This window comes from Heptranchias perlo, chromosome 9 (assembly GCF_035084215.1).
Source record: "Heptranchias perlo isolate sHepPer1 chromosome 9, sHepPer1.hap1, whole genome shotgun sequence".
NCBI classification, from domain to species: Eukaryota; Metazoa; Chordata; class Chondrichthyes; order Hexanchiformes; family Hexanchidae; genus Heptranchias; species Heptranchias perlo.
The window spans coordinates 37931081-37958128 of record NC_090333.1 but is presented as its reverse complement, the minus strand read 5'-3'; the positions used below and the strand labels follow the sequence as shown (position 1 = coordinate 37958128).

General features: G+C 40.9%; 2 protein-coding genes across 3 annotated transcripts in view; both read right to left on the bottom strand.

Moving 5' to 3' along the window:
* Nucleotides 1-11259, bottom strand: part of ttc39a (tetratricopeptide repeat domain 39A) — a 115615-nt gene extending 104356 nt beyond the window's left edge. Inside the window, exon 1 of the mRNA XM_067990235.1 lies at nucleotides 10985-11259. Within this exon, the coding sequence (XP_067846336.1) occupies nucleotides 10985-11166 (182 nt within the window). The 5' untranslated portion in view covers nucleotides 11167-11259. The remainder of the gene's footprint in view (nucleotides 1-10984) is intronic.
* Nucleotides 11260-25346: 14087 nt separating this feature from the next.
* eps15 (epidermal growth factor receptor pathway substrate 15) overlaps nucleotides 25347-27048 on the bottom strand; it is a 160312-nt gene continuing 158610 nt past the window's right edge. For both annotated transcript variants that reach the window (XM_067990232.1, XM_067990233.1), the window contains exon 25: nucleotides 25347-26183. In XM_067990232.1, coding sequence (XP_067846333.1) covers nucleotides 26037-26183 — 147 coding nt within the window. In that variant the 3' untranslated portion in view covers nucleotides 25347-26036. The remainder of the gene's footprint in view (nucleotides 26184-27048) is intronic.

Genomic DNA, 27048 nt, shown 5'->3' with positions numbered 1-27048 from the left:
TATAGCTGCAGCATAACTTCTGCCCCCTTGTACTCCAGTCCTCTAGATATAAAGGCCAACATTCCATTAGCCTTATTGATTATTTTCTGCACCTGTTCATGACACTTCAATGATCTATGTACCTGAACCCCTAGGTCTCTTTGGACATCCATTGTTTTTAACTTTTTACCATTTAGAAATTAACCTGTTCTATCCTTTTTTGATCCAAAATGGATGACCTCACATTTGTCCACATTGAATTGCATTTGCCACAGTTTTGCCCATTCACCTAATCTATCAATATCGCTTTGTAATTTTATGTTTTCATCTACACTGCTTACAATGCCACCAATCTCAATCCTTCCACTGCCTTTGATTTGTCACGCTGCTTGGCTGACATCTAGTATTGGATGATCAGAAATTTCTTCCAATGAAATATTGGGAAGACCGAAGCCACTGTCCTCGGTCCCCGCCACAAACTCCGTTCCCTAGCTACCAATTCCATCGCTCTCCCTGGCCACTGTCCGAGGCTGAAACAGATGATTCACAACCTCGGTGTCCTATTTGACTCTGAGATGAGCTTCCGACCCCATATCTGCTCTATCAGCAAGATTGCCTACCTCCACCTCCATAACATCGAATGTCTCCACACCCGCTTCAGCTCATCTGCTGCTGAAACCCTCATCCATGCTTTTGTTACCTCTAGACTTGATTATTCCAATGTGCTTCTGGCTGGTCTCCCACCTTGCACCCTCTATTAACTTGAGCTCATCCAAAACTCTGCTGCCTGTATCCTAATTCGCATGAAGTCCCATTTACCCATCACCCCTGTACTTGCTGACCTCCATTGGCTCCCGGTCCTGCAACGTCTCAATTTTAAAATTTTTGTCCTTGTTTTCAAAACCCTCCATGGCCTCGCACCTCCCCCCCCTCATCTCTGTAACCTCCTCCAGCCCTACAAACCTCCAAGATCTCAGCGCTCATCCAATTCTGGCCTCTTGCGCATCTGCAATTTTCATCGCTCAACCATTGGCGGCTGTGCCTTCAGCTGCCGAGGCCCTAAGCTCTGGAATTCCCTCCACAAACCTCTCTACCTCTCCTCCTTTAAGGTGCTCCTTAAAACCTACCTCTTTGACAAAGCTTTTGGTCACCTGTCCTATCTCCTTATGTGGTTCGGTGTCAAATTTTGTTTGATAACGCTCCTGTGAAGCACCTTGCAATGTTTTATGTAAGAGTATGGTTTCAAACTAAGAATAGTCAAGTATCCCATCTCGCGTAGCTCACATAGCGCCCCAGACATTTAGCATGTGAAAACAAGGACAGCTTACAGAGCAGAGCAGCAGGGAGGATGAGCCTAACATTCCATAGAATAGATAATATTGAAAGATTGCTTACATAAGAAAGAGTTATGGAGACATGCTGATGTCAGAAGGTGGTCCACACTAAAACAAGAGATGTGGTAACCAAGGACCTATGCATTCCTCACAGGAACAAACAGCTTGTATACAGTGATGAAGGTTGAGGTCATTAGTCACATTACGTAAAACAGCTTATCTTGAGTTGCTAACGTGGCATCAGCACAGTGGAATGACTTGTGACTGGAAGATAAGGCCAGAGATGCTTACATACAGAACATAGCAGCCGAATAGTATGAAGACAGGGCATTGCTCCTCCCTAAAGTCAGAGCTCTCCAGAGGAAAGTCGGAAGTCCATAGCTACAGGCAGCCCACGGAGGTCAGATCTGATCAATCCTGAATCTGGGAACCAGGCTGTATTGATTGTCATTTAATGTAATCTGAAGACAACTGTATAATTATAATACTGTTGTGAGTCAATATATTAAAGCTTGTTGTTTAATAACCACTTGTACTCGAATTATGCGGAAGTTACTGTTGAAGGATTAACAACCCTTTTGTTGCGACAATAACGGGGAAAATCCACGAACACTGGCGTCCCTGGTTGGGCCCAAGAATTAAAGGTTTAAAAATAACTAGTGTTATGAGATTGATTGAGTAACTCCGATGAGACAGGGAAGAGTGATAAGTGGTTGTGACCGAGTGAGTTAAAGGTAGCCACCCCCCTCCTCCCAGCAGTTAAAAGCATAACCATGGCAAGTGCATTGGATGGTTTATGTTCTACAACCCATTCATACATGGAAAAGTAATTTGGGTCGTGCATACCCATGATTCTGAAGGGTAGGTTGAAAGATGAGGAAGAACAGAAGAACAAAAAGAACGATGGAGGGACCAGAGGTGAGGACACAAACTGTGAGCTTGAGACCTTGAGTCAGTATGGGGTTAAATCACAATCATCAGAAATTGAAATTTGGTTTAAGTGAAAAAGAGTAGTCTATGATAGAATCAAGAAGGAGAAAGGGAGAGTGTTACGAGCTACAAAATGTGTTATTTTGTTTTCAGGGTTCTGTCTCTTTAAAAGCCTGTGTTAGTGCTTTCTTTTCCCTGTTGCTGGCTACTCCCTTTTCAATGTTTGTTGTATGTTTTTCTCGCTTGTGCAATGTTACTTTTTCTTCAATTGGGCTTGTTGGTTGTACTGAAATGTCTATGACAAGAATTTTTTTTTAAATTTACGTGAAAGCTGCATTGACGCATGCTGCATGAGTTGTTTATTTTTCTGCAAATAAGTTAATCCCTTCCTAGGACACTAACATCTGTTTTTAATTCACCGAGCAACAACCTTTGCATTTATTTAAAGTAAGTTTCTTAATTTAAGTGGATATTTCCCCACGTGATAGAAGGAAATATTGGGCATTATTTTTGTGCTCCCTTTGCTGACTATTCCTCTTGAAGTGAGGTAATTAGATTCATTCACGGAAACTTGCGTGGAGTCCTCTCTGGTCCCGGGAGAAAGGGTGACAGAAGAAAATTAATGAATTGTTTCTTGTTTTTAACCCCTTGGGCTCAAGAAGAGCCACAATGGATTTTGTGTGTTTCTTTTTAAACAGGGGACCATGGTTTTCAGGACGGCAAAAGTGTTGGTGCAGGAAACGATCCAGTGGTGTTAAGAATTTAAGACCTTATCTGCAGACATCAGCAGATATCAAATGTCACATCATGGTGACGATTTAGATTAAGATTTAAGCCCTATCAAAAATTCAAAATTACATCAAGAAGGAAAAGCACTCATCAGCCTTGAGATACTTAATTAAGAATATATCAAGTTGTTTTTCCTCTTTTGAAAATGTTTTGATTTGATTTGCTTTAACCCATTTATTTTCCTGTAGCTTAAGGGGATAATCAAATTATATTTTAAAATAGAAGGAGTTGCGTCTAAGTGGTTTCTGCCCAATGTTGTGTATCAAGGAAGGCTGCTCTCTGGAATTGGGATAATTTTGAAATGATGGAATGGACTCAGGCACAACGTAGCGGAATATTTTGGGAAATGAAAAGCGGTCCAAGAAGAATTTAAGTAAAATAAACAAAAAATGTATTGAGATATTGGACCAGACTGTAAATATTGTATTGGACAGCAATGTTACTCCAGGGCTCATGAATGAGATGAAATGGTAATATAATGGGATGTGTAAAATTGGATGAGAGGAAGTGATTGAGAATATAAGATAGAAACAGGGAAATTATACCACCAAATGGGAATTTTTCTAAAGGCATCGCACTGGGTTATTATACGTAAATAAATCACCCGGGCATGATTTAACCAAAAGATATCAATCTGGTACAAATGTGCAATCTAGTGAAAGTCAGGAAAGTGTAGTTGAAAAGAGTTAATTGATAGCTTTTTCTTGGAGATATTTGTGCCCTCGTCTATACTGAACAATGAGAAAACTTGATAGCCTGGCCACTACCCGTGACATCGGGACCTTGCAGGGGGAGATAAGCAAAGACCTCCAGATACCTCCCCCCCCACTGATCATTTGATAAGATAACCTGAAAGCCCAAGAATGGCTACAGCAGACATGAAAGATACAAATGTATGTTACCATCAATTGGAAACAGAGGCCAGGTTGAAGAACATGATTACAAAGGCCTACGGCCTGGTGAGCTATTGGAACCACTCTTCAAACAGAGCAGTTGCTCTTACAGGATTAAATCTTAGTGGATATATGAAGTGTGCCACGAAAAACACATTCGGAAATAACATGAGAAAAAAGAAGCTGGTCAGCAGAAATTGTGATATGTTGTGTGTGAGGCAACTAGTAAGCAGAAATGCATAATGAAGATGTACTGAAGAACAGGTCTCAGACTTGCTCAGTTACTTGACAACAGCATGACAGGAAAGGTTAATGTGGCTCAGGAGTGTGAGAAAACCTTTTAAGCAAGACAATGACACGTGCACCATAGAGAAATCGACTAATTAATGAAACAGTTTTCAGCTCAGAGTTGTTGAGCTCCTTAGGTTAGGTAGTAGTTTAAATTTGGTCAGTGGTGAGGGACAGGAGGATGTGACTACGAGTCAGGCAGGTATGGGGACCCAGGATGCAGTGATGGAGGAGCCTCAGCCTTTGACCTTGTTCAACAGGTACAAGGTACTTGCTACCTGTATGGACGAGATCAAAGACCGCAGGGAGGATGGGGAAATTGATCACGGCATCATGGTACAGAAGGCCATTCAAGTGGGGGGGGGGGGGGGGGGAGGGAGTAGAAATGTGGTAGGGGATAGTATAGTCAGGGGGATAGATACCGTTCTCTGCAGCCGGGACCGGGAGTCCCAAAGGCTGTGTTGCCTGCCCAGTGCCAGGGTTAAGGACATCTCCTCGCGGCTGGAAGAGAACTTCAAGCATGAGGGGGAGGATCCAGCTGTCATGGTCCACGTAGGAACCAACGACAGAGGTAGAACTAGGAATGAGGTTCTGCTGAGGGAGTTTGAGGAGCTAGGAACCAAATTAAAAAGCAGAACCTCAAAGGTAATAATCTCTGGATTACTACCTGAGCCACATGCAAATTGGCATAGGGATGAACAGATTAGATGGTTAATGCGTGGCTGAAAGAGTGGTGTGGGAAGCAGGGGTTTCAATTCATGGGTCACTGGCACCACTACTGGGGAAAGAGGGAGCTGTTCCATTGGGACAGGCTCCACTTAAACCAGACTGGGACCAGTGTCCTGGTTAATCAAATAACTAGGGTGGTAGATAGGGCTTTAAACTAATAAGAAGGGGAGAGGGTTCAGGTGAGGGTAATTTTATCAGTCTAAAAAGAAAAGTCAAGACATTGCAGTGATTTGGGTAAAAACAAGCAGAGTGTGTCAGGAAGGGACAGAGTGTTTAACAAAGGTAATAGGACATTAGTGACTAAAGTCACATCACAGAAAAAAAGTTAAAAGTTAAATTAAAGGCGCTGTATCTGAATGCACGAAGCATTCGTAACAAGATGGATGAATTAATGGCACCATTAGAGATAAATGGGTTTGATTTAATAGCCATTACTGAGACGTGGTTGCAGGGTGACCAAGCTTGGGAACTAAATATCCCAGGGTACTTGACTTTTAGAAAAGATAGGTAAAATGGAAAAGGAGGGGGGTAACCCTCATAATAAAGAATGAGATAAAGACAGGAGTGAGAGAGGATCTTACCTCAGAAAATCACGATGTAGAATCAGTGTGGGTGGAGCTAAGAAATAACAAGGGGCTGGTGGGAGTACTTTACAGATCCCCTAACAGTAGATATAGTGTTGGACAGAATATAAATCAGGAAATTAGAGGAGCATGTAACAAGGGTAATGCAATAATCATGGAGGACTTCAACCTTCATTTGGACTGGACAAACCAAATTGGCAAAAGTAGTTTGGAGGACGAGTTCATGGAATGCATCCAAGATAGTTTTCTAAAACAATATGTCAAGGAACCAACTAGAGAACAGGCTATTTTAGATCTAGTATTGTGTAATGTGACAGGATTAATTAGCAATCTTATGATAAAGGATCCTATGAGGAAGAGTGATCATAATATGATAGAATTTCATATTGAGTTTGAGAGTGATGTAGTTAAGTCCGAAACTAGGTTCTTAAATTTAAACAAGGCCAATTATGTAGGTATGAGGGGCAAGTTGGCTCAAGTAGATTGGGAAATTAGAATAAAAGATATGATGGTTGATAAGCAATGGCAAACATTTAAAGAAATAATTCATAATTCCCAATGAATATACATACCCTTGAGGAATAAAAACTCCACAGGAAAGGTGATCCAACCGAGGCTAACTAGGGAAATTAAGGAAAGTATTAGATTAAAAGAAGAGGCTTACAATGTTGCCAAAAAGAGTAGTAAGCCTGAGGATTGGGAGGGTTTTAAAAATCAGCAATGGATAACCAAGAAATTGATAAAGAGGGAGAAAATTGAATATGAGAGTAAACTAGCAAGAAATATAAAAACAGATTGTAAGAGCTTCTACAAGTATATAAAAAGGAAGAGATTAGTGAAAGTAAACGTGGGTCCCTTAGAGGCAGAGGCAGGAGAGATTATAATGGGGAATAAAGAAATGACAGAGAAGTTAAACAACTATTTTATACCAGTCTTCACAGTAGAAGACACAAAAAACATACCAGAAATAGTGGGGAATCAAGGGTCTAATGAGAGTGAAGAACTTAAAATAATTAAGACTAGTAAAGAAAAAGTTTTAGAAAAATTGTTGGGACTAAAAGCCGACAAATCCCCTGGGCCTGATGGCCTACATCCTAGGGTTTTAGAAGAGGTGGCTATAGAGATAGTGGATGCATTGGTTTTGATCTTCCAGAATTTCCTAGATTCTAGAACGGTCCCCATGGATTGGAAGGTAGCAAATGTAACCCCGCTATTCAAGAAAGGAGCGAGAGAGAAAACAGGGACCCATAGGCCAGTTAACCTGACATTAGTAGTAGGGAAAATGCTCGAATCTATTAACAGCGTAGTAACAGGGCACTTAGAAAATCATAATATGATTGGGTAGAGTCAACACAGTTTTATGAAAGGGAAATTGTGTTTGACAAATCTTATAGAGTTTTTGAAGGTGTAACTAGCAGGGTAAATAAGGGGGAACCAGTGGATGTAGTATATTTGGATTTTCAAAAGACATCCAATATGTTGCCAGATAAGAGGTTGTTACACAAGATTAGGGCTCATGGGATTGGGGGTAATACATTAGCATGGATTAAGGATTGGTTAATGGACAGAAAACAGAGAGTAGGAATAAACGGGTCATTTTTGGGTTGGCAGGTTGTAACTAGAGGGGTGCTGCAGGAATCGGTGCTTGGGCCTCAGCTATTTACAATCTATATTAATGACTTAGATGAAGGGACCGAGTGTAATGTATCCAAGCTTGCTGATGATACAAAGCTAGGTGGAAGAGTAAGCCGTGAGGAGGACGCAAAGAGTCTGCAAAGGGATATAGACAGGTTAAGTGAGTGGGCAAGAAGGTGGCAGATGGAGTATAATGTGGGGAAATGTGAGGTTATTCACTTTGATAGGAAAAACAGAATCATTTTTAAATGGTGAGAAACTATTAAATGTTGGTGTTTACAGGGATTTGGATGTCCTTGTACATAAAACACAGAAAGTTAACATGCAGGTACAGCAAACAATTAGGTATGTTGGCCTTTATTGCAAGGGGGTTGCAGTACAAGAGTAAGGAAGTCTTGCTGTAACTGTACAGGGCTTTGGTGAGACCACATCTGGAGTAGTGTGTGCAGTTTCGGTCTCCCTATCTAAGGAAGGATATACTTGCCTTGGAGGCGGTGCAACGAAGGTTCATTAGATTGATTTCTGGAAAGAGTGGGTTGTCCTATGGAGAAAGATTGAGTAAAATGGGCCTATACTCTCCGGAGTTTAGAAGAATGAGAGGTGATCTCATTGAAATATATAAGATTCTAAGAGGGCTTGACAGTGTAGATGCTGAGAGGATGTTCCCCCTGGCTGGAGAATCTAGAACATTTAGGACTGAGATGAGAAGGAATTTTTTCACTCAGAGGGTCGTGAATATTTGGAATTCTCTACTCCAGAGGGCTGTGGATGCTCAGTTGTTCAGTATATTCAAGACTGCGATCGATAGAATTTTGGACACTAAGGGAATCATGGGATATGGGGATGGGGCGGGAAAGTGGAGTTGAGGTCGAAGATCAGCCATGATCTGATTGAATGGCGGAGCAGGCTCGAGGGGCCGTAAGGCCTACTCCTATTCCTATTTCTTATTTTCTTAACAATCAGGAAACACAGGTACCTATCAGGGGGATTGAAATTAAAGTAAACAGGGACATAGAAATTTGTATTTCCAAATTTCAGGGTTAGGTTCCTTTCAGTTAACAATGAAATTGGGCTAGGGAGAAATAATACTTAGCAAAAATATCCTCAATATGAACATTAGTAAAAGGAGAGCAGGAGAATTTTTTAAGTCCGTGACTTCTTGATAATATGATATATTGTAGTTTTCTGTACAGTGTATTATGTTTTTCTTTGTCTATTTCATGATGTGCAATATTAACCAAATGAAACTTTGAAGCAATATGTATAAGTCTGTGTGCACTTATGTAAACCTAATATTGATAAAATATAAACTCAAGATGATTTTAGGCAGCCAAGAAAAAGTTGAGGGATAAAGTAAAAATTGAACCAGTGTGGTTTCACTCAGGTTCAAGAGAAGCAAGATGTAAGAATATGGTTTAAAACTAGGAATGGTCAAGTATCCCATCTCATATAGCTCGCATAGCGCCTTAGACATTTAGCAAGAGGGCGATGTTGAGGGGGCATGGTTCAGCATCTCTGTGAAAACAAGGACAGCTTACACAGCAGAACAGCAGGGAGGATGAGGCCAATATTCCACAGAATAGATAACATTGAAAGATTGCTTACATAAGTAAGAATTATGGAGACATGCTGATGTCAGAAGGTGGTCTACACTAAAACAAGAGATGTGATAACCAAGGACCTATGCATTCCTCACAGGAACAAACAGCTTGTAAACAGTGATGAAGGTTGAGGTCATTAGTTACGTTACAAAAAACAACTTATCTTGAGTTGCTAACGTGGTGTCAGCACGGTGGAATGACTTATGACTAGAAGATAAGGCCAGCGATACTTACATACAGAACATAGTAGCCGAATAGTATAAAGATAGGGCATGCTCCCTCCCAAAGGTTAGGGCTCTCGAGAGGTCAGATCTGATCAATCTTGAATCCGGGAACCAGGTTGTACTGATTGCTCATTATTTAATGTAATCTGAAGACATTTGTATAATACTGTTGAGTCAATATATTAAAGCTTGTTGTTTAATAACCACTCATGCCCGAATCACGTGGAAGTTACTGTTGAAGGATTAACAACCCTTTTGTTGCGACAGTAACTGGGAAAATCTGCCAACATTTTACTACATTAAAGGCGCTATATAAAGGCAAGTTTTTGTTGTTATTTCTGGGTCTTTTGTAGACTAAATGATGGAGATTGATTGCTATGATTAGTCAAATCTCCATTACCGTTGTATCATGCGACTACCAGGATGTTAGAAGGCAAGTTAGATGGACCTTGGTCTTTCTTCGTCTACCAATTCCTATATTCCGAACACGTGTGAATCTCCAGCTCTTGTATAAATATGGGCCTGGCTTGTAAACAATTTCAGATCCTAAATACCAGAAACCTGTAGATTCTTGAATAAACACCCTGTCCACACCCTTTGTGGTACTCTGTATATCCTGGCGGCAACTCTTGCGAGAAACACATTAAAACATACTTGAACAGTAACACATAGTTTTACCTTCAGTAGCAATTTGAAACCAGTGTTAAGTTACAGATAGATTCCAATAACATCTTGTATAAAGGTTACATCTTCCCGCTTTAATCAAGTGACAAAACAATAAATAGCATGACTAAGTGCAGGTGCAGTATCGCTATTTTTAGCATATCCAGCTGTTTGTGACTCTGCCAACAAAAAGTCCATCATTAATCAATGACAAACATCAAGAAACCCAATGTTGGGTTTCTTGATGTTCCAAGTTAGAGAACTGGAAACTGTTCCAAGTTAGAGAACACATCAGACGAATCTCCCAAAGCAGCAGCATATTTACACAGGCTTTAAAACTGCAATCTTAATGATGATCCACATGTCTAAAGTAACCCAAGTATGTAAAGATTGATGTTTGGCTGATTCTAAATATGTGATTCTTAACTAAAACTAAGAGACAAAATGTTTTTAGAACCCCATCATATAATTCCATGATTGAGTGCTGGATTCTAGCTCTAGGACATGAAGTGGTGAAAGAATGTAATGTAAGGATAGGGGAACGTCTAGGAAACAGCACCCATAACAGTTAAGTTCAATATAAAAACTGAAAAGAAGCAGTCAAAGATAAAGGCACTTGAGTAGAAAAAAAGTAAATTTTAATAACATGAAAAAGGAACTAGCTCAGATAAACTGGAAAGAAAAACTCTCAAAGACAGTGGGCAAACAATGGGAAACTTTTAAACATATTCCCAAAAGAACGAGTGCAGCAAAAGCTGGAATTTCTTGGATGGGTAGAAAAATTAAAGTAAGAAATTAAAATAAAACTTAAGAGACATATAACAAATCTAGATTTAACTGAAAATTAAGTATAGAAAATATATGTAATGGAATTTATGAAACACAAAGAAGTTAAAAGAATAGTTATAGAAAGGAATAGGGTCAATTAGAGATGGAAAGGAAATCTTATGGACGACAAAGGAATGACAGAGACACTAAATGAGTACTTTGCCTCAATTTTTACAGAAGAGTGTGATGGTGGAAATGAAGGGCTACAAGAGGATGCGGCTGCTCAATTAAATAGGATAAGGAGGTAGGATTGAAACTCAAAATGAAAAAGGCACCCTGTCCTAAAGATTTACATTCCAGAATGTCGAGAGGAGTTAGAGAGGAAATAGCAAAATTAGAAACTCGGTTCTATAATCTACAAGTTATCAGTTCTGAATGTGCAGATTAATATAAATGATTTAACGCATGGGTTTTATTAAGATACAGATGCACCTTTAGACCGAGCGGTGAACCAGTACTGACGCTCACGGATGTACTGGGAGACTTCAAGGTTCCGCTCTCACTAACCTAACGTCAGCCTTGCTCTTCTGTTTCCAAAGCGTTGTGAAGTTCATGAATGCGGACATCGATTTTGAAGGCGAATCCAACTTCTGCCAGCAGATCACGAAAGTTAACTCGAGTTGTCCTAAAGCTCGAATGATTTCTTTGCCTGTGGTTTCTTTGCCTGGAGCTAATGACACGTGAAACATCCGTCCTCCACAGACGATGCGCCGCTCCCAAAAGACGCCTTCGCATTAGATCCCACCCTCACTAATCTTCTCGGCAGCACAGACTCGTTTATTTCTGAGCTGAACACTTTCGAGACATAAATCTCTCAGTGTCTCGGGATAAATGTTTAAATGAATAAAAATCACAATTAAAAAGTACATTTTCTGAGACTGCTGCACATCAGAAAAATCACACCAATTTATGAGCTGCGGAGGAATGAGACCAACTATTGCTTTTGTTCAAAATCCTGGCAAACCACAGGTCCTGGTAAAATAAGGATTTTTTTTTATTCGTTCATGGGATGTGGGCGTCGCCGGCAAGGCCAGCATTTATCGCCCATCCCTAATTGCCCTTGAGAAGGTGGTGGTGAGCCGCCTTCTTGAACCGCTGCAGTCTGTGTGGTGAAGGTTCTCCCATGGTGCGTTAGGAAGGAAGGGAGTTCCAGGATTTTGACCCAGCGATGAAGGAACGACGATATATTTCCAAGTCGGCATGGTGTGTGATTTGGAAGGGAACGTGCAGGTGGTGTTGTTCCCATGCGTCTGCTGCCCTTGTCCTTCTAGGTGGCAGAGGCCACGGGTTTGGGAGGTGCTGTCGAAGAAGCCTTGGCGAGTTGCTGCAGTGTATCTTGTAGATGGTACACACTGCAGCCACAGTGCGCCAGTGGTGGAGGGAGTGAATGTTTGAGATGGTGGATGGGATGCCAATCACGTAGGCTTCTTTGTCCTCGATAGTGTCGAACTTCTTGAGTAGTGTTGGAGCTGCACTTATCCAGGCAAGTGGGGAGTATTCCATCACACTTTTTTTTATTCTTTCATGGGATGTGGGCGTCACTGGCAAGGCCAGCATTTATTGCCCATCCCTAACTCCTCATTTGTGCCTTGTAGACGGTGGAAAGGCTTTGGGGAAGTCAGGAGGTGAGTCACTCGCTGCAAAATACCCAGCATCTGACCTGCTCTTGTAGCCACAATATTTATGTGACTGGTCCAGTTTAGTTTCTAGTCAACAGTGACGCCCAGGATGTTGATGGTGGTGGATTCAGTGATGGAAATGCTGATAAATGTCAAGGGGAGGTGGTTAGATTCTCTCTTGTTGGAGATGGTCATTGCCTGGCACAAACATTACTCGCCACTTATCAGCCCAAGCATGGATGTTGTCCAGGTCTTGCTTCATTATCTAAGGGGTTGTGAATGGAACTGAACACTGTGCAATCATCAGCAAACCTTGTGATGGAGAGAAGGTCATTGATGAAGCAGCTGAAGATGGTTGGGCCTAGGACACTGCCCTGCGGAACTCCTGCAGCAATGTTCTGGGGCTGAGATGATTGGCCTCCAACAACCACTACCATCTTCCTTTGTGCTAAGTAAAGCTCCAGCTACTGGAGATTTTTCCCCGATTCCCATTGACTTCAATTTTATTAGGGCTCCTTGATGCTACACTCAGTCAAATGCTGCCTTGATGTCGAGGGCAATCACTCTCACCTCACCTCTGGAATTCAGCTCTTTTGTCCATGTTTGGACCAAGGCTATAATGAAGTCTGGTGCCAAGTGGTCCTGGCAGAACCCAAACTGAGCATCGGTGAGCAGGGTATTGGTAAGTGCCGTTTGATAGCACTGTCGATGACACCTTCCATCACATTGCTGATAATTGAGAATAGACTGATGGGACGGAAATTAGCCGGAGTGTCCTGCTTTTTGTGGACAGGACATACCTGGGCAATTTTCCACATTGTCGGGTAGATGCCAGTGTTGTAGCTGTACTGAAACAGCTTGGCTTGAGGCGCGGCTAGTTCTGGAGCACAAGTCTTCAGCACTACAGCCGGGATGTTGTCGGGGCCCATAGCCTTTGCTGTATCCAGTGCACTCAGCCATTTCTTGATATCACGTGGAGTGAATCGAATTAGCTGAAGACTGGCTTCTGTCATGGTGTGAATCTCGGGAGGAGGCTGAGATGGATCATCCACTCGGCACTTCTGGCTGAAGGTGGTTGCAAATGCTTCTGCCTTGTCTTTTGCACTCACGCGCTGGGCAATTCAACGTCTTTACCCAGAGAGTGGTTAGAATGTGGAACTCACTATCACAGGGAGTAGTTGAGGCGAATAGCATAGGTGCATTTGAGGGGAAGCTAGATAAACACATGAGGGAGAAAGGAATAGAAGGTTATGCTGATAGTGTTAGATGAAGAAGGGTGGGAGGAGACTCATGTGAAGAATAAACACCCATATAGACCAGTTGGGCCAAATGGCCTGTTTCTGTGCTGTAAATTCTATGTAACATCTGTCCATCCATGACTAAGCCTATTAAGCATGGCATCGTCACAATTATTGTTTTTGCTGTGTTGTCGACTTACTGGTACATTTTTTTGATTGGTGTACAGCAACAGAACCAAACTGCAAGATAAATCCTTCAGATAAATGCACTGCCTTTCAGAAGCAAGGATAGGATGTCCAGGAATGTAAACACTCAAAAGTTTCTCAAAAAGTTGAAAACCATTGCGCTAAACCAGCAAAGAGCCAGACAGTGAATATTATCATGAAAGAGGGTCTGTATTCATTTGAATTGTTACATCCTAAATATGATCAACCTGAGATAAATGAAGGTAACTTGTAAGCTATGACAAATATCTCCACGGATGGGGCTGAGCAGAACTCGTTTCCATTACAACGATGACACTTCAAAAAAAAAGTACTCCATTGGCTGTAAAGCGCTTTCGGACGCCCTGAGGTCATGAAAGACGCTATATAAATGCAAGTTCATTCATTTATGACTTAGCTGGTGATGAGTTAGCATAACCTATGGAGATACTGAACTTCTCACTGCTGGCTATGTCATATCCTTAATCTCTTCTATACTAAACAGTATTTCTGGATGACATGTTAAAGCTGCATTTATTTCATCATACGCCACTTGCATTGCAACCGCTGGTAATCCTCAACCCACCTATTACCTTGCAGGCACGTGCTACTATTTTAGAGTGCATTACAGCAGGGTGGAATTCCCAGTGCCTAATAAAGTAGTCTAACCAGTTTTGCAATTGCAAAAATAAAACAAAACTAGTTTGATAGAACGAGAGAGATGACGAACCTGTACTCACCCATGCTGCTCTTATGAGGTAATTGAACCTCTTCCTACACTGAAGCCAGGTCTTGAGGGTAACCCTGCTAGCACTGATCCTCTCAGCCACATGTATCCAAGCCTGCATGTGTGGCCCTGAGGATGCTCTTACTCTATCAACAAATTGTCACCCTTTAAAAGTAATGATGTGATACCATTTTTTAAAAAAGTGATACTTTATAACATTTTTTTGTTTGCATCAGTTCAGTAGCCAATTTCCTCCCAATTTTTGGCCAGTGTTGCTTTTGAACTAACCAATAGGTGGTTTGTAAGTGTGATTCGCCTGCTCATTCTCTGTTCCCCCCAACCTCATGACGGCACAGCAAGAATCAAAAAGTTAATCATGCGGGGTTGGTGGGGGGGGTTGGAGATTGCAGTGCAGATACAAGTCAGTGCTTTTCCACTTTATGGTGCCATATGTGAGATAAGTTTTAATAAATGTGTACAGGTTGCTAGATAACATGAGCCATGCATAAATGATCATCATTTCTCTCATCTCATTGCATAGATTCTTCCACTTTACCACCAGAAACAAAGCTAATTTCAAAAGGTTACCATACTCTGGTAACAGTAACCATCAAACTGGAAATCATTTCACTTTGTTGCACATTTGCGATAAACACTATTTACTTTAGCAAATCACTTCACTTCATTAATGCTTGATCTTTTAAAGTAAACAGTTTAAATTCAGACTCTTTCTGCCACACACAGAAGAGATTACATCACAAGTAGCTTTTAATTAATTTAGAATAAGCAAAACAAACATGCTGGGGAACTAAGCACATTACAGCAAATATAATACTGTGTAAAACAGACCTTGAAATAGATAAAAGGTTTATGTCTCCAAGGAAACATTTCTATAGCATAGAAGTAGGATTAATCAAATATACTATGCTAGCAGGAAAAGATTATTCATCTTATTCATACAGTAACTAATCTCACAACTATTCCACAATAGGGAGCGATGCCTAATACAGATTAGTTTAGTTTAGGCAATCTACAGCATTCTGTCCCAATATGTTGGCATTGGGTAAAAGTTAAATGACAAAAAACACACAAGATTCTGGAGTGTCCATATACTCAGCATCTATCAAAACACCTTTAATTTCTTCTTCAATTTATCTAATGCCCAGATGATATTTTTACCTCCCAATTTCCAGGAAAAATTAACCAATGAATAGTCACTAAACTCAAGACTTCAATTTGTGGGCTGCATCATGCAGCTGATGTAGCTGGATTGAAATGCCTGAGCTACATTGGTGATTTTTGATCCCTAATGAACTTGATGCAACACACTGGGAATTAGAATGTGACCAGAAACCATCTTGCCAGTGCACATACTGTTTCCCGCATATCCAATTTATGCAAAGGACCAGATAAATGGGAATCCACTGTGAGGATGGGAACGGGAATCTGCCTTCTTGTACTTCTTTTAATTACACTGCAACATCGGTGACCAAGAAAATTCCTAAAATACTGCAATTAATGAATCATGATTCTTGCTCTGGATTTCAAACAATTCTGTTGGGTCTAATAATATTGTTTTGTTTTTGAGTCTTTTTAACTCTTAATTTAGATTTCTTGGCTTCTGAATTTTAGGTCACTTTCATAGGTGAATCCCAGCTCCCCATACCCTTGAAAGTACCTTCAACAGCTTTTGGGAGAGGACAACAGAAGTGGACATTTGTGTTCATTAGAGTACGTGGAATGAACACCTTTAAAGACATCATAGTGCTCATGGAGGTTAAAAACATGTTAACATCAGCAAGTGCAAACTAAACAATGACTCTAAATGAATTAACAAATTAATTATAAGTGAAATACAGAGGTAAAATAACCTGTACAAATCCTGCAGGAAGAAAGATGAAAGGGTTCACCGGAATGAATATAGCAACATGCAAAAACGATAAAACGTTGGTCAATGGGCGACGTTAAAAAAGTATAGATTACAACACAAAACATAACTAAGAATTGTTTTCCAATGTTTCAACAGTAAGAGGACAGTCAGAACCATAAAAAGTGCAAGTGAGGTTGAAACAGAAGATGAGCACGAAAGTTAGCATTCTGAATGATTACTTCCTTCATGTATTCACTAGGAAGATATGAACAACACCCTCTCCCTAGACTTTTGATGTAATGAGATAGAAGTTCTAGACAAGCTAAAATGGCTCAAAGTAAATAGATCCTCAAGGATAGATGGTATTTATTGCAGAATACCAAGGGAGTCAGGAATAAGGTTTGTGCATTGCTGGTCATTATGAGGGTGATGTTAACACTAGGGAGGCATCAGTAAATTCGAAACAGGCTAACTTGATGTCCATTTTCAAAAATGTCAAGAAGTCAGACACAGGTAATGACACATCATTCGTCTTACTTCAATACTCTGTAAAATAATGGAATCAATTATCAGGAGTAAATTTGAGGATTATCTGTACAATACAAACCTGGTAAACAGCAGTTAAAATGAATTAAGGGGCAGAATATTGTATATTGTATTCACTCCTCTACATTGAGGACACCAAACGCCGATTGGGTGATCGCTTTGCTAAACACTTCCAATGAGTCTGCAAGTGTACCCCTGGGCTTCCGGTCACTTGCCACTTTAATTCTCCATCCCATTCTGACCTTTGCCTTCTAAACTGTTCCAATGAAGCTCAACGTCAGCTCGAGGAAAAGCACTTTACAGCCTTCTGTCCTTAACACCGAGGTTAATGGCTTTAGACCTTGACCACAGCTCCCATTTTCTCTCAAACAGTAGGTAATGGAGAATAGCTGCACTAAGAAATGGAAAAGGTGTGGGCTTGTGCATGGGGTGGGAATCCCCTATCAATATACGGCCGGCGGGCGGGCGGGCATCATCACTTTTGTCATTTAATCACTCCTGCCCTTCACCCTATCAGAGACTGCTCCTTTTTATTCTTTTCCTGCATTCCCCCCTGCACCCCCCACCCCTCCTATTCTCTGGTATTGCACTTGCTTAAAAGCTATTCACCTCTAATATCTTCCAGTGCTGATGAAAGGTTATTGACCTGAAATGTTAACTCAGTTTCTCTGACCTGCTGTGTTTCCAGCACTTTCTGCTTTTTTGAGATTTCCAACATTTGCAATATTTTGCTTTTGTTCAAGAAGATAACGGTTCTGCTCGATCAACTTCATTGACTATTTCTAGGTAACATTCCCAAATGGACTACAGGAAATTCTACAATCTGGCGCACCAAGACTATCAAAAAGCGTTTGACAAAATTAAATACAAAAGAATACTGGGTAAGCTCAAAGTGATGGGGATTCAGCGAAAACACTAGGAATAGATAAGAAATTGGCTAAAGGGTAGAAAACAGCAGGTTCAAGTCAAGCATTAGGTGGGAGTGGAGTTACGAGTGGGGTACACCAGGCATTGGTGCTGGAACAATTACTGTTTCAATTTACATCAATGTCAAAGTTGCAGATATCATCAATTTAGGAGGGACCTTTGATTCTGATGTGACAACTCGAGAAATACAAAATAAGTTGAACAAAATATGTAAGCGGCGTGAGCAATGGCAGATTTACAACCTTCTTCAGCCAGAAGTGCCGAGTGGATGATCCATCTCAGCCTCATCCCGATATCCTCACCATCACAGAAGCCAGTCTTCAGCCAATTCGATTCACTCCACGTGATATCAAGAAATGGCTGAGTGCACCGGATACAGTAAAGGCTATGGGCCCCGACAACATCCCGGCTGTAATGCTACAGACTTGTGCTCCAGAACTAGCTGCGCCTCTAGCCAAGCTGTTCCAGCACAGCTACAACACTGGCATCTACCCGACAATGTGGAAAATTGCCCAGGTATGTCCTGTCCACAAAAAGCAGGACAAATCCAATCCGGCCAATTACCGCCCCATCAGTCGACTCTCAATCATCAGAAAAGCGATGGAAGGTGTCGTCGACAGTGCTATCAAGCGGCACTTACTCACCAATAACCTACTCACCGATGCTCAATTTGGGTTCCGCCAGGACCACTCGACCTCATTACAGCCTTGGTCCAAACATGGACAAAAGAGCTGAATTCCAGAGGTGAGGTGACAGTGACTGCCCTTGACATCAAGGCAGCATTTGACCGCGTGTGGCACCAAGGAGCCCTAGTAAAACTGTAGTCAATGGGAATCAGGGGGAAAACTCTCCAGTGGCTGGAGTCATACCTAGCACAAAGATGGTAGTGGTTGTTGGAGGCCAATCATCTCAGCCCCAAGACATTGCTGCAGGAGTTCCTCAGGGCAGTGTCCAAGGCCCAACCAACTTCAGCTGCTTCATCAATGACCTTCCCTCCATCATAATACCTTATCAGGGATGTTCGCTGATGATTGCACAGTATTCAATTCCATTCGCAACCCCTCAGATAACGAAGCAGTCCATGCCCACATGCAGCAAGACCTGGACAACATCCAGGCTTGGGCTGACAAGTGGCAAGTAACATTCGTGCCAGACAAGTGCCAGGCAATGACCATCTCCAACAAGAGAGAGTCCAACCACTTCCCCTTGACATTCAACAGCATTACCATCGCCGAATCCCCCACCATCAACATCCTGGGGGTCACCATTGACCAGAAACTTAACTGGACCAGCCACATAAATACTGTGGCTACAAGAGGTCAGAGGCTGAGTATTCTGCGGCGAGTGACTCACCTCCTGACTCCCCAAAGCCTTTCCACCATCTACAAGGCACAAGTCAGGAGTGTGATGGAATACTCTCCACTTGCCTGGATGAGTGCAGCTCCAACAACACTCAAGAAGCTCAACACCATCCAGGACAAAGCAGATTGCTTGATTGGCACCCCATCCACCACCCTAAACATTCACTCCCTTCACCACCAGCGCACCGTGGCTGCAGTGTGTACCATCCACAGGATGCACTGCAGCAACTCGCCAAGGCTTCTTCGACAGCACCTCCCAAACCCACGACCTCTACCACCTAGAAGGACAAGAGCAGCAGACACATGGGAACAACACCACCTGCACGTCCCCCTCCAAGTCACACACCATCCCGACTTGGAAATATATCGCCGTTCCTTCATCGTCGCTGGGTCAAAATCCTGGAACTCCCTTCCTAACAGCACTGTGGGAGAACCTTTACCACATGGACTGCAGCGGTTCAAGAAGGCGGCTCACCACCACCTTCTCAAGGGCAATTAGGGATGGGCAATAAATGCAGGCCCCGTCAGCGACGCCCACATTCCATGAACGAATAAAAAAGAGATTTAAAATAGACAAGTATAAAGTACTGCAAATAGGAAGAAAAAAATTAGCATTATATTTACTTCGTGCAAGATACTGAAGTTGAAAGACATCCAAGGGTCCTGATAAGATTCAATGCTCAACATGTCCAACCACTGCAGAGCAGCAATCAACAACAATAGAATGCTGAACAAGTCAGAAGAAGTCATGCTTAAACTCTATTGTGCACTGGTCAGATCACAACACGAGTACAATGTCTAGTTTTGGTCAACAAGACAAGAACAACATTCAAACACTGCAGGAAGTGCAGAGAACTAGTGTCAGTGATAATGATAAAATACTGTAGAAACTTGGGCTTTTCAGCACTCGTAGAAGATAACAAAGAGGTGACCTTATATAGATTTATGATAGTAAATATTATGGAAATGGTAGATCTGGAAAATTACTTCAAACTGAATTACAAGGTTAGGACAATGAGACATTCAAACAGATAAAAAGCAAATTTGGAACTAAGGTCAGGAAATTCTTCACGCTGTAATCAAAAATGGAATGGACTTAAGGGTGAAGTAATGATGCGAATATCCTGAATTATTAAAGAAATAATTGAATGCCTCAAATGGGGAGACTGGGAAATTTATGAATGGCATCAATTAAGATGGGCTGAATGGGTTCCTTCATCCATATTTATCATGTGATCTTGAGTTGACAAACTGCAACATTGACCTGGTGTAAAAGGTTTCCTGCATGAAGGCAGGAAGACTGTAGAGATGGGGATTTAAAAAAAAAAAAAATTTTTAAAAAGACATCCTAAGTGGCGTACTATCGATTTTAAATAATTCTGAAATATGTTGAAACAAGACAAATTTCTGACCTTTAGAAAATTGCAAAAGTAAGAAAGATGCAACATTTTATAGAAGTAAACAAAATAAGATATTGATAACTATAAGAGTGAGATAAAGGTCATCTTTTTCTCGCAAAGTTATAAATAGGGATCATGCGACATCAAGATCACAAGATGTCAGTGTGACCTGATAACACAGGCTATTGTAGAACATAAAATTATGTTAATTTCCCTCCACATGGTTTCAAGGTAACCCCAAAGTGGTCCTTTCCAAATCAGTACTGCCGAGACAAAATTCTAGTTTGTTGAATGCTTTTGAACTATGTTGGAAATGTACTAATATTTCATTGTACAATTGAGCAATAACAAAAATAATTCAGAGCAACAACCGCTCGCAGAAATTGTATAGCAACTGTATACATGTATAATTTTGAACTTCCATATCTTAACAAATTTTTCAGTTCAGAAAATATATTGTGTATTTTGATCAATTACTATGGGGGCAGAAGCCAAATACTACAGATGCTGGAAATCTGAAATAAAAACCGAAAATGCTGGAAATACTCAGCATTACTGTTATGGAACGGTCACTCCTTGGCAGTGATAGACAAATAGAAAGGGGATTGTCCCTAAATCAGTTTCCTCGCCTTCTCCCCAAATAAACCATGTGAGGTAGCAAACCTCACCCACCAGAGGGGCCAGAGTACAAATCCCCATCAAAAATAAGGTTTGAATGTGGTTCTAATTGGAAGTCAGCGTGTGGTATTCAAGTGCTGTATGGTCGTAGTATCACTTATTGTCTGTTCTACAGAATTCAAATGATAGGAACATCTTATCCTCCAGGGTAATGATAATTCAAAAAGATCTTGTACTTTTGCTTGTATATATAATTGAATCACATAGGTACAAATTCATAGTAGCTCCATGAATTGAGCGTTGTTTGGAGTTTTCATGTTCCCACAAAAAGACACTTTAATACAACCTAGTGTTCCTAACTTTTGTAAAGACTCCATTTTATGTTAAGCACTCCATTTTGTAACAGACAGCTTTCAGGAACATAGGAACTGGAGTAGGTCATTCAGCCCCTCAAGCCTGTTCCACGATTCTATTAGATCATGGCTGAACTGTACCTCAACTTTATTTACCCACCTTTGGTCCACATCCCTTGATGTCCCTACCTAAAAAGAATCAATTGATCTCAGTCTTGAAAATTTCAATTGACCCAGCATCCACAGCCTATTTGGGAGACCAATTCCAGATTTCCACCGCCCTGTGTGAAGAAGTGCTTCTTGATTTCACTCCTAAATGGCCTAGCTCTAATTTTGAGATTATGCTCTCTTGTTTTCAATCCCCCACCAGAGGAAATAGTTTCTTTGTATCTACCATATCGTATCCCTTTATCATTTTATACACCTCGATTACATCACTCATCAACATGTCCAAACACTCATGGGCCTGCATCGCTGGTACAGCTAGAGTTGTAAAGATAGTTGCCTGTTCTTTGTGTCGCTTCAACATCCTTGTGTACAGCTTATCTATATTACTGTCTTAAGACCACAATAAGCGTAGATGAGTGAAGGACGTGGATCTCCTACCGGCTGATTCCACCAAGATGGCAAGGAATGCTGAGCTGATGTAAGTTAATGTAAACTAGAGGTAAAGTTCACGGAATAATAGGACATGATAAGAGCGAGATCCTTGTAACGCAGTCTGGAAGACCAGGTCTGATCACATTTCTAATTGATCTCAGTAAAATAAAATTTTAAAATATAAAATATCTCCTTTCTTTTCGAAGGTACTGGCGTATGCTGGGGTACAGTTCCGTGGGCACGCTTCGGTACCTTCCCCAAAGGGCTGAGACAGGAAGTGCTGGCAGCCAGTTCAATAATGGGAGGCAGCATAACCAAGTCAATTCTGTCCTTATCAGATGCCACACGTGCACATTCTGGCAGGGTCCCTGAACAGTGCTCAGGAACACTGAGCACTGGGGCCAATTATTGCACCCTCACTGCCATCCCCAGTCGAGATCAGCCATTTCAGCACAGACCAGGAATTGAACCAGAAAAATACTGTGTGTTAAAAAGATTACTTACAAATAAGTCACTAAGTGTGTTATCAAATCTTTCTTACTAATGGAATAGGCGTGAATATATTCCACTGTTCATTCCCGATTTCCCTACCAAACAAATGGAATGAGCCTTAGGTAGTCTGTTGACAAAAGCCATCACTTCCAGTGTATAAACAGATGAAGTACTAATATCAGCTACTTTGCAATAGATGTTAATAGCAGATATTGGTTTAATCACAGATACCTGATTTTTCTGAAATTACAACCAAATTTACAAAACAATTGCCATAATACAGTACATTACCTGAATGATTACATTTAGACAGTCTTTGGGCATTATTTCTCACTATGATTTTTTTATCCTAACACTTATCTCAAAGGATACCTACAGCTCTGTTCAAGCTAATTAGGCTTTCCTATCAGGAGCCACTTGTAGAGTCTTCCACCTTCTTGAAGTAAGTTTCAAATTATCCATTTTGGTTTAAATACGAAAGCAATGAGTTACCAGAGGTAAAGCAATTCTATTAATCTGCACCAAGTATATTCATCAATTTCTGTAACCCACTCTATTGATAATCACATCAGGTTTGTTTGATTGATCATCAGCACATGGCAAATTTGAAACAGTCAGCCCTTCACCATTGTGATGGTTAAGGTGGTGACTTCTCCTGGTCACTGGCGTGACTGCAACCATGGAGAGTTTCCATGATCTAAAATTGCAAATTCTAATACATTGAGGCGGAGGGACACCGAAGATGGTTAAAGTTTAAGTTAAAGATTAAAATAGAAGGTACAATCCATTGGCAACTACCAGCATCAGGGAAAAAAACCTACCACAGTGAGTTAAATGCTCCAAAGCCTCAGCACGGCACAATGTGGAGCTTCTGGAAAAGCAATTAAAACAAAAAGGGACCATTACGGTAAAAAAAATCTAACAAAGGGCAGTATTCATTAAAAAGAGAGCCTCCAAGTGAATTCAAAATTAAAGGGAAGAGTTAAAAATAAAAGACAAAAGCAAAAGGGAAGTAATTTAAAAGGGGGTACCAGACACAAACAAAATCAAAAGGAAACATCTGAAATAAAAAAAAAGTAAAACTAAAAAAGGGTCAATGGGAGAAATATGACACAAAAGGGAAACAGCTGAGAAATGTTTTAACTAAGATGGAAAGTGTGATATGGATTTGCTATGGGATGTTCACAAACAAGACAACCAGATACAACAGACTGAGATGTGGAAATTGTTTAAGAACTTGAAGAAAAAAAGTTATGGCCCTAGACAGCAAGTTATTTATTCAAGGAACTTATCAGGGCAGGCAAAAAAAGTCAATTTTTGAGAGTGAATGGATTGTATTAGATTCAGTAAGTGAGTCATATCAGGTAAGTGGTATATCCAGGCTAGCCTCAGACCTTGACAGTGAACCTTCAGGGGCTGGAGTCAGAGACCAGTACAGTCAGGAACAGCATCATCACTACAGAGGAACAAGTGATGAAGGAAGCTAAGGAAATGGATGAAGATGTGTAAATGAAGCAAGTTAGGAAAGCCTGTGAAACTATATAGCAAACAGATACCAAGCATTGCCCATCATTGCTGAAGGTATTAAGATGCCAGAAGGAAAGATAGTTAGAAAAGTAGAAAGGACAGCTTGGACAAAGATGCAGCTAGCCGGGCAGAGAAACAGGAATTGTAGGTGAAACTTCGCTCAGAAAAGTATGTCATAAGGACAACACCTACACGATGGTGAGCTGTCTACTGGAGGTAGAGTAGGTATTGAGGAACGGCTAGAAAGGATACTGAATGGAACAAGCAGCGTTCCAGTGCTGCTAGTCCATATAGAGGTAAAGAACATAGGGGAAAAATAATATACAGGCCTTAAACTGGCTCAAGACTCAAAGATACAAGATGCAAAGTAATGCTCTGGTATACCTCCAGTATTTGGGAAATGAAGGAGTTCACCAAAAAAGTGAGGAGGTAAGCAAGTGGTTGGCAGCATGGTGTGAGAACAATGTTACCTTCAAATAACTCGGAACCCTTTCAGAATTTTAAAATAAAAACTGGTACAGGATAGGCTACACTTAAATCAAGTAAGGACAAAGAAACTCACGGGGAACATTGAGGCAGCAATAGAAAGCTATTTAAACTAGTAGGGGGGGCAGGAAGGAAGCACGATCCTAGAGAAGACAGATTGTAAGGTAGAAGGCATTCACAAGATAGGTATGGATACTCAGCGAGACACACATCAACCAGAGACCAGGAATCGGCAGACGTTAGGAGACCTAAGAGGAAGCAAATCTGTAATAAAATGTATTTACATGAATGCTAGAAGCATTAGAAATAAGATGCCAGGACTGGAGTGTGTGTCGTAGAAGGGGACTATAAAGTGGTGGGATTTTGGATCAGGAGTAGGCCATTCAGCTCCTCAAGCCTGTTCCGTCATTCAATTAGATCATGGTTGATCTGTACCTCAACTCGATTATATCAGAAACATGGCTAAATCCAGAGTTTGAACATGAATACAACATTCAGGAGTAGTGTTTGAAAAAGACAGAGTTGGCAGAAGAAGGAGATGGTGTAGCATGGGAGGTAAAAGAAGTTGATTCTGTGGGAGGTAGAAAGCTACAAAATGAACTACTCTAGTTAGACATCTTTAATGCAAAAAAAAATGCAAGTTTGCACCGGGGGTGTGCTACAGATCACCAAGTCAGCATTAGGAGGAGGACAATTTGCTCTATGAGGAGATATGATGGGTATATGAGAACTGGAAAGCTATTTTAATGGTCGACTTCAGTCAAACAGATATAAACTGGGAAAACCAAGCTATGGATTTCTTGGCCAACTGTGAATTCGTAGACCTGTACTGAATGGGGCAGACGGAGTTGACTGGATCCAAGATACTGCATTCCAGTGGATTCAACAGAATATCTTTACATAAGCTTACATTTTATTTATGTTTATTTATTTATCCAGACAATCAGCAATTTCACATGAACATAAAAGGAATGTCACTTAAAATTTATAAACTGACAAGTTAAAAAAATAAAGCCAGTAAAAAGTTTAGCAGTGCACACGTTTAACTTACAGCAGCAGTTTCAGCAAGTATCCTGAAACGGATGCTCTATACAGTTATATATTGTCAGCAACTGGTGGTTACAGGAACAGTTAATGTGCTACACTTGAAAAGTTGATTTTTTAAATCTACTTTGTACCTAAGTAGGTGTAAATATTATATACAGCTGTCAATGGCTTGTGTATCCTATTGGGCAATATTATTTGAACACAAAGCTGCTGAGATGGTGTGCTGCATTACCCATCAATGCAAAGTAGTATAATTAGAACTGAATTGATTGCATTTAATACAGATTTGCAACAGTATTTAGCTTGTACATCGCTTTTTTACATATACAGGATAAAGGTTATTTAATGGTAGATTCTGAATTAATAGGTTTCACCACACTGACCCAAGTCCAATACAAGACTCTTCAGTAACAAACTAATGATTTCATGTCAAGGATTAAGAGTTTCCAGTATTGTCAAAGTTACTTTAGGTAGCTTCTACATAAAATGTCATTAGTAAGAACAGGGTTGGTTAGGCGAGTCATGGCAACCACATCAGAGTTATTCATGCTTCAGATATTTCAGATTTACTGAGTGCTATAGCCAGTTCCAAATCCTCTTGTTCTTGCTGGTTTAGTCTCGCTAGTCGCTCCTTCTCTGCTCGTTCGCTTTCCCTTTTGGCCCACTCTATCTGGTCTTCCTCACTGGGGTACTGAAATATTAAAAACAGGATTGAACAGGAAACTACAGACTGTTAATTACAGACCGCAGATAGAAGACAAATTGTCGATGTATTTTACACTAACAGTGGCAATGCTGATATGTAAATAAGGTATTGCTGCTGCCTCCAAGGTGTTGAAAATCAATGTTACTTTACTTTTACACCCATACAGATATCAGTGAATTGGCAACAAATACAAATGTTGCTTCTGCTGGTACCCGTTATCTTTTTATACATAGAAACATAGAAAATAGGAGCAAGAGTAGGCCATTCGGTCCTTTGGGCCTGCTCCACCATTCAAAATGATCAATACCCTGTTCCCGCTTTTTCTCCATATCCCTTGATCCCTTTAGCATTAAGAAACATATCTATCGCCTTTTTGAATACATCTAATAACTTGGCCTCCACTGCCTTCTGTGGTAGAGAATTCCACAGGTTCACCACCCTCTGAGTGAAGAAATTTCTCCTCATCTCGGTTCTAAATGGCATACCCCGTATCCTGAGACAGTGACCCCTGGTTCTGGACTCCCCAGCCATCGGGAACATCCTCCCTGCATCTAGTCTGTCTAGTCCTGTTAGAATTTTATATGTTTCGATGAGATCACCTCTCATTCTTCTAAACTCTAGTGAATATAGGCCTAGTCGACCCAATCTCTCCTCATACGTCAGTCCTGCCATCCCAGGAATCAGTCTGGTAAACCTTCGTTGCACTCCCTCCATGGCAAGGACATCCTTCTTCAGATAAGGAGACCAAAACTGCACACAATACTCCAGATGTGGTCTCACCAAGGCCCTGAACAACTGCATTAAGACATCCCTGTTCCTGTACTCAAACCCTCTTGCAATGAACGCCAAC